General features: G+C 40.2%; 1 protein-coding gene across 1 annotated transcript in view; it reads right to left on the bottom strand.

The window, feature by feature from the left end:
- The window catches only part of zcchc7 (zinc finger, CCHC domain containing 7), a 44224-nt gene that overhangs the window by 33729 nt on the left and 2483 nt on the right, over positions 1-8012 (bottom strand). Inside the window, exons 2-3 of the mRNA XM_035660002.1 lie at positions 6014-6638; positions 3928-4177 (exon numbers count right to left, since the gene is read on the bottom strand). Coding sequence (XP_035515895.1) covers positions 3928-4177; positions 6014-6535 — 772 coding nt within the window. The 5' untranslated portion in view covers positions 6536-6638. The remainder of the gene's footprint in view (positions 1-3927; positions 4178-6013; positions 6639-8012) is intronic.

Raw genomic sequence — 8012 nt, 5'->3', positions numbered from 1 at the left:
ACAGACACACACACCTAGTGTGGTACCCAAAATGCCATTGTAATCTCATTTTACAATCCCAAAGCCCACAGCCACAAACACACAGAGAAGCCAACTAAATCCATATTTCCCTCTGTGCGTACAGTATACTGGCATGTGAGTTAAGATGATACACAGTGCGCAATATACAAAGGCCAACTGAGGTCTCAGAGTGCAAGAAGCTGCAGGAAAACACTTCAGGCCCAAAGCAGCATCACTCATTCACTTACACATATCACGGCAGAGAATGAAAACACTCGCACATATTTGAGACCATAAAATAATTTTTGTTCTGCACAGGCAATCTGAACAGCATGACAAAACTGTAAAGAACAATACAACAGAGAGAAAATATCTACGAGAAAGAAGAGAAGAGAAGAGAAGAGCTTACCTTCCTCCTCTGTGAGATAGAGAGAGTTAACCTTTTGGGTACAAACACACAAACACACTCCTTACTCTCTAATTCACCAAGACTTTAAATGAAGCAGGCACACACTCTTGAGACACACACACACTCAGACACACACTGATGTGATCGGCCACCCCGATAGTGAGCCAGAGCTGACTCTTTAAGCCTCAAACAAAGTTTGGTGTGCACTGACCAAGACCGAAGGGACAAAAAAAGCGAAGGAGAGAACTGGGGGGAGCAACAGAGAAAAGGAAAAAAAAAAGTGTGACCACTGAGTGAAGTTTAACCACTTACGATTCAAGTTTAGCTTCAGCACACCCCGCCTACACCCCAGATTCATTCACGGGCATGTACACGTACACCTTCTCTGGGTGGGAGAGGCACTGAGCTGGATTTTGGGAAGCCCTGCTTTTTCTCTCTTGTTCCATCTGGTTGCTGCTGCATGGCTGTCGGACAAGCAGACGGCCCTCGCTCATCCCCCTTTTCTCTACTATCTTTTCTCTTTTCCTTATCCAATGTCTCTACAGATCCACCCACCAGCAGCTGCCCCCTGTACAGCCAGGTGACAGATAGCTACTCGGGCTGTGTGTGCGCATGTGTGTCCATGTGTTTGATAAAAAAAAACATATGTGAAGGAGTGAGAGAAGATTAGATTGTAAAAGTATGTGAACAAGTGACACCATGTAGAGAGAGAGAGAGACAGAGAGAGACAGAATGAGAAAGAGAGAAGGAGGAAGAAAGGATTCAATTTCTGTAGGGTGAAAGAGGGAGACTAAGTGTAGTGAATGCAATTTGATGGTGATGCTGAGATGGGGTTTAGGCGTACAAATACTATTAGTCACTGCTGTGCAAACCTGTTACACACATATACACACATATACACACAGACACACACAGACACACACACTGTAAAAAAAACAAGCTAGGTTCCCAGGCTACAGAAGTCAACACCCAACATGGCATATAAAAAACAGAAATCAATCTTTATATCTATCCAACAGCCCTGGTTTATGGATGTAACGGTCATAGTAGTCATAAAAATTCTGTCATATCTAAATGACCTAAACATTGGCCTTCTCTCTGCATTTCTTCATAAAATAAAAAGGGTATGTGAAACAAATTCTCAGAGGAAGAGAATTAGTCAGTATACTATCTCGCCATAAAGCATAATTAAACTCGCACCAGCAAAGAGGCCAAGGGGAGGAATAATCAATCAAAACTGTGTCCAAGTTCCATATTGTATACAGTATAGGCCATATATACATTTTCATTATGCAGTAAGTGCACATGAAATTAATACACTTTAGTGTTTTGTGTTGAATGGAAATCAAGCAATATGAAAGCTGACTGACATCCATTAAAACAGATTTTGAAATGGCTGCAAATAAATATTTTCATCAGCTATTATATTACTTATTTGACAATTATGTTCTTAATAAATTGATAATTTGTTTTGTCAATGAAAAGTTTTAAAATCATGAAAATGTCTGTCTTCAGTTTTCCAGAGCTCAAGGTTACATCTTCAAATGTCGTTTTGTTCAATCAACAGGCCAAAACCAAAATATACTCAGTTCACAATGTGGGAAACTAGTCTACATCAACACTCAAAAATCTTTTTAGTACATTTAAAGACCGGGGTTGGCAGTGTTTCCACAAGGAAATTGCTTCACAGAGGAGGTAGCCACCCAGATCTTTATGTACCTCTTTATCATCTTACTTAGCAGATGATAGCCCTGGGCTGACACACTCATTACATATATGATATTTTCTGTATGAAATATCATATATGTAATGATATCTGCTGCTTTTTTTTGGTGAACAGTTAATGTTTTATTTCATGAATGTGAGTTAGCAGAGGTGGTCTTTGTTTCAAGGTGGCCCACTTATGCTATAAAACACTGTGGGAATCCATTGCTGGCATATTTTATATTTTCGAACGAATATAACGAATTACATCAAACGATCAAAACTAAAACGGACTCAAGGCGATTTGTTTCTACTGAAAATGGAAATCTTTTGAAACAGCTCAGAAATATATTGTTTAAATTTCAAAAAGGCCAATTATTTTCCTGAAACAATAGTAAAGAGCGCGTTTATTGGGGGCTATTTTCAGCTGTGGATTAATACATTTGGTGCAGGACTGACTGTAAATAAACGGCAGTACAATAAATGAACATGTCCCCTAGTGATGTTTTTGTATGACATTGGAGCTCTACGGCACGGAGGGAAACGATACGTTTTATAAGTACAAGAAAAATAGATTTTACCACTTTCCCAGTGTGAACAAACACTACATACTCAAACCTTGCTTAGAATTACTGTGTAGCATCGAATTAGCTTCCAGCTCAAGACTATAGAGCTTCATCCCTCAAATTTCCTTGCTTTCAATTCCCCCTTCTTTTTTTTTTCTAAACCCTCCCCCATTCCTCCCACTTTAAGACCCCTTCCACACCACACCCATGACCCCCCATGTGCAGACATGAGGTCAAGCTCCAAAGATCACAGAGAGAAGCCAGACGAGAGAGAGAGAAAGAGAGAGAGAGAGAAACACAGACACAGAGAAAGAGAGAGAGAATGAGAGAAAGAGAAAGAGAGACCTAAAACCCTCCTTTCCTCCCAAAACCAGGCCAAAACCTCAAGCCTTCCCACCAGCTCCAGACCCCCTCCTTTAGCCCAGTTGTGTGTAGAGGAGGCAGTGAGCACTCTTGCAGAAACATCAGCCGAGGGAAATTTAAATGAGGAAGAAACGGTGAGAGAGAGAGAGAGAGAGAGCGCACAATAGTGAGAAAATAGGATAAAAGAATGAGATGGGAGAGCGTTAGGTAGGAGGGAGAAGGAGGGGGGATCAGGAGAGGAGCTGGAGAGGTTGCTGAGGCTGCAGGTTAAGATAATGTGTAGATCTGAAGAGATTTGCAGGAAACATTTTTATTCATTTTTTGATTACTCCCATCTCTCTCGACCTCCCCTCCCTCTCCTCCTGCGTTGTTGTCTCTCCGTTTGTTTGTTTTTGGCATTAGTGTTATGACTGTTGGTATGCGTGTGTATGTACACATGCATGCTGATTAGAACTGGAATATTTTATAAACACAAATATTCACACTTGCACAAGCCCTCACGCACATATCAATACATAATGCTCACAAACATACTTAAAGATGCATCAGAGAAGTGAGCGGCTGGGAAGACAGTGCCAGGAATGCTAAGAACTTACAAATTTGTAAACATGCAGACACAGATGCTGCATATGTACATAGAAACATGCATGTACGCAGATTGTTCAGAGTGTAGCCCATCGCTGTGCCCGCTCCTTATCAATGAGCTGCAGGTAGGTTAAGTGTTCTGAATGAGCTGGACCGTACAAAATGACTCCCTGCCTCCATTCTTCTGGTCAAACACATTCAAAACGCACAAAAACATACCACAAAGGTCTAACAATGCACAAACCCAGTGCACACCGTACAGACAAATAGATGAGGCCACGCATAAACAAAAAGACACACCTGCATTGCAGTCAGACCTTCCCTCCAGGTTGAGTGAGATGGACTGGTCTCCGTCCTGATTCCCTGGACCAAGGATCATCCAGTTCTCCAGGCCGTCCGAATCAGATGAATCAGAAGACCCAGAAGACCCAGAAGACTCAGAAGACTCAGAAGACTCAGACTTTGAATCAGACTCCTCTGAATCAGATTCAGAGCTGCTGGAGTCCACAGTCACTGGCACACCGAGACCGTTCTTCCTTTTCTGGGTTCCCTAAATGACCAAACAACAACCATATTGTAGATGTAATTACAAAGCTTTCAGTTGCACCATAATGCATCCCTGAATGAACTGATAAAAGCACTAGCTATGAACTGTCAGAAAAATAAGGCCACTGTTAAACGTTATCACCCATTTATTGTAACATACAGACTGGTGACAAATTAAAGGAAAAACCTAAATGAATGAGTGGAGAAACAAAGGATCATAAAGGATGCGAGTGGTCATTGAATGTTTTGATGATGATCAACGCCTATGGGGGAATGGAAAAGAGATCTGTGTTGGTATTTCATTCAAATTGTCACCTATCTGTAGCTAGAGTTAAACTTTTGGGTAATGCTCTGCTACAGCAGCAAGTCTTTTAGCATTGCTACATGCCCCCCTGATTGCTGAAGCTTTACAGCAATCAATCAGCTAACTGGCACTGCCCACTGGACAGTAGCTTGACAAAACAGCAACCAGTACTGTGAATTCAGAGTAAAGGAACATGAAATGGGAAAAATGGCCCGACAACATCTAACTTTCTTACTCTTCTTCTACAAAACACTGATTATAGACAAGTGAGTGCAGTGGACGAAGGGCAGATTATGTTTTATTGTTAACTAGAGTTACATTAGTGTTTGTGGGGTTGCGTAAAAAAAAAGACTCCTCTCTCTTCACGACTAGTAAAGAAAGGCAGTTTTATGTATTTAGCATAACACAGAAGCAATTTAAAGTGCTTGATATAGGCAAAGAAAAGCAGTAGAATGATTTTTAAAAGCGTTAAAACACAGAATAAAATTACAGAAAAATACAAATTGAATAGACTAGAAATACAGTCAGAGTTCAGTAATAAGTTGCCTCAAATGCAACCAAGGAAATAAAAGTGCAGTAATTTCTGTCTTGGAAAAAGAGCTACGTAAATCGAAGTGTTGTCTGCGTAGCTGTGATAAGCAGTGTAATTGTCTTGTATGACTTGACCTAGAGGGAGCATGTACAGGTTGAATAAGAGCAGCCTGAGAATCGAACCCTGGGGAACTCCACATGTCATGGTGGTCTGCCTTAGAGATATGCTATATATAAGACAACATAAGAAGTATTCTGTGGTTATCACTTGGCTGCACTAAGATCAAACAGCACCAAAGCACATGTTTTACTGGAATCGATATTCAGACAAATGTCATTTAATATATTTATCAGTGCAGATTAAAATCTGTCCAGAAGACCATCCAAATTTAAAAAGTTACAGAGTTGAATCAAAGCAGCTTTCTCAATATTGTTCCAAAAAAAAAGTACAATACTTAAGAGTAAGTATTGTAGTATTTCCCCAATATCTGGAAGCAGGTCCTGAATGCAGAGTTTAGGGTTACATAGGGACAAGCAGCCAAACAGGGTTTTGTTAGGATGAATGAAATAATCTGATCATACATTTTTCCTTGTTATACCTAATAGGACTAACTAGCACTACATTGCGATACAAAAACACTGAGTCCTTGCTGCAGCGGCCGTGGGTTCGCTCACACCTTTTCCTGTCTATCTTGAGCTGTCAGTATCAATTAAATTAATATACACACATATGAGGATACATATAATTCTTAACTTTATATTTTTATATGAAATTTGCAAAACTCATTACAACGGCAAACTCAACAGCCACTATCTAGAAATGAGAAGGTGCTCTCACTGTCTAAAATTAGGGATTGTTTCGAGTGGTAAATCTGCCATCATTACTTATCCATATGTGCTGTGAATGAATGGAAAGCTTGACCGGTGTAACAACAGTAACTAAAGGTAGTCACACACAGCAGAGACAAGCAGTCACACACAACATGCCACTCTTTTGCTCTTTACCTGTTGGGCCGGTGTGGAAGTCTGCAGCCGGTGTAAGCCTTGACCCTTTAAGGCACAGACCCCTTCATCATCATCATCGGCAGTGTCACCCTCAGAGATGGAGATGACATCAGGGCTGGAGTCAATCACGATTACCTCCTCAAAAAAAGACGAAGACGACCTCTGACCTTTAGGGTTACTTTCCCCCTTCTTTTGTTTATCACGTTTCTCTCCCTTCTTCTTCAGGTGTTGCAGTAACTTGCTTATATTTGGTGATGGAGGCCCACTTTCTCCAGTGTGTTCCAGTTCTGCATCAACATCTGAAGACTTTTCAGTCACCTCAAGCTGCTGGCTCTCCTGGCCCTCCGCCTCCTCTCCCCTGTCCCTCTGCTCCTCGATCTCCCCAGCATTAGAGGAGTAGTGGAGCTGGCTGTAGAGGCGGAACTCCAGCTCGCTGTTGGCCTCTGACCCCTCAGAATCCTCTTCATCCTCTTGATAGAGATCATCCTCCAGTTCTTCCCGATCCTGGTACAGACAGTACATCCCCGAAACCCAAAACACACTCAGTACACACACACATGCACACACCTTACTGACCCTCACACACACAACCACTCACACCTGGGGAGACGGTGAGCTCAGTGGACTGCGGGGATAAAAACACACAAAGCGAGGATCAGTTTTTATTACAGTCATCACAATGACTTAACTATTATTATATTACAATCCAACAGAAAACATAATATATGTACAATGTAAAATTGCTCTTAGAGGATCAATCAACAATGTTTACCTTTAGTCTGTTTACTTTTAATCATGCACATGTAATATTATTGTCAAGCAAACAATTTTCCAAACATAACATATATGGCTGCAACTACTTATTATTTCCTCATTTGGTCTCCAAAAAGGTCAGAAAGTATTAAAAATGACTATTATAATTTTCTCAAACCCAAAGTGGTTGATTTTGTCCAACCAAAAGTCCAAAAATCAAAACATATTCAGTTTACTATCACACAAGACAAAGAAAAGCAGACACAACCATGAAGCTGGAATTATTCATCATGAATTAATGATGACAATTAATCACCAAAATAGTTCATTATAATTTAATTAATTTAACTTTCTAATTCTTTTAAATAAGTCCATAAATTGACAAATCAGTTTAGTACTAAACACTTTTCAAATTGATTTTCCGCTTTCTATTCAGCCTGGTTACACTCACTGGTAACAATAAGTAGCTTCAGATAGGTAATCAATAGCAGCAGGCACTCTGAGTTGTGTTGTCATTAAATGGTTACGCAGTTTAAAGCATGGACTCTGATATCTTACACATGGTGCATTCAAATGCCGGTTGGAAGCTGCATCACCTCATGTTCAAGAGTCTCAACAGTTTTGTATTCAAAAGCTATATTTTTGTTTTTTTGTCCTAATATCAATGATGATACCAAGTAACAATCCAATACCAGTGCTGCTTTTAATTTTTCCTATTTAAAATCTGTGTGCGCTTCTCTCTTAATGTATTTAACATCGATCTGTCGCATCTGGCTGATGCCTAATCCACCAACACCAATTCAGGATATCCAATTGGTACATTATTACCAGGATTATTTGTTATTTAATTTTATCTCTTAACCATCAATCACGTGAAGATAAAGCTATGTCAACTATTACCTACAGCAGTGAAGAATAAGTGAACACGGACCGGCATCAATTACAGGAGAAGCACAGAGTTTGAAATCCATAAGGGCTTGTTAACAAAGCTGAGAGAGAGCACGAATCGGCTGCACTCAGATTTTTTTTTCACCTGTAGACTGTGTTTTTATCACAGCTTTGGTTTTAAGAAACAACTCGGATACAAGTTAGGTGATCATGTCAACAAACACTTTAAAAAGACTAAAATAATCTGCGACCCACTTTCAGTGATTATGTTAGAAATTATTTTCTTACTACACTGTGCAACCCTGTGTGGCTAATTTTCCCCCTCTCTCTCTCTAACACTTTCTCTCTCTCACACACA

This window comes from Morone saxatilis, unplaced genomic scaffold, assembly GCF_004916995.1.
Source record: "Morone saxatilis isolate NCDOM2014 unplaced genomic scaffold, NCSU_SB_2.0 Contig17, whole genome shotgun sequence".
Classification (NCBI taxonomy): domain Eukaryota; kingdom Metazoa; phylum Chordata; class Actinopteri; family Moronidae; genus Morone; species Morone saxatilis.
Note: the sequence above shows the minus strand (reverse complement) of the source record. Positions and strands in the feature narration are given on the sequence as shown.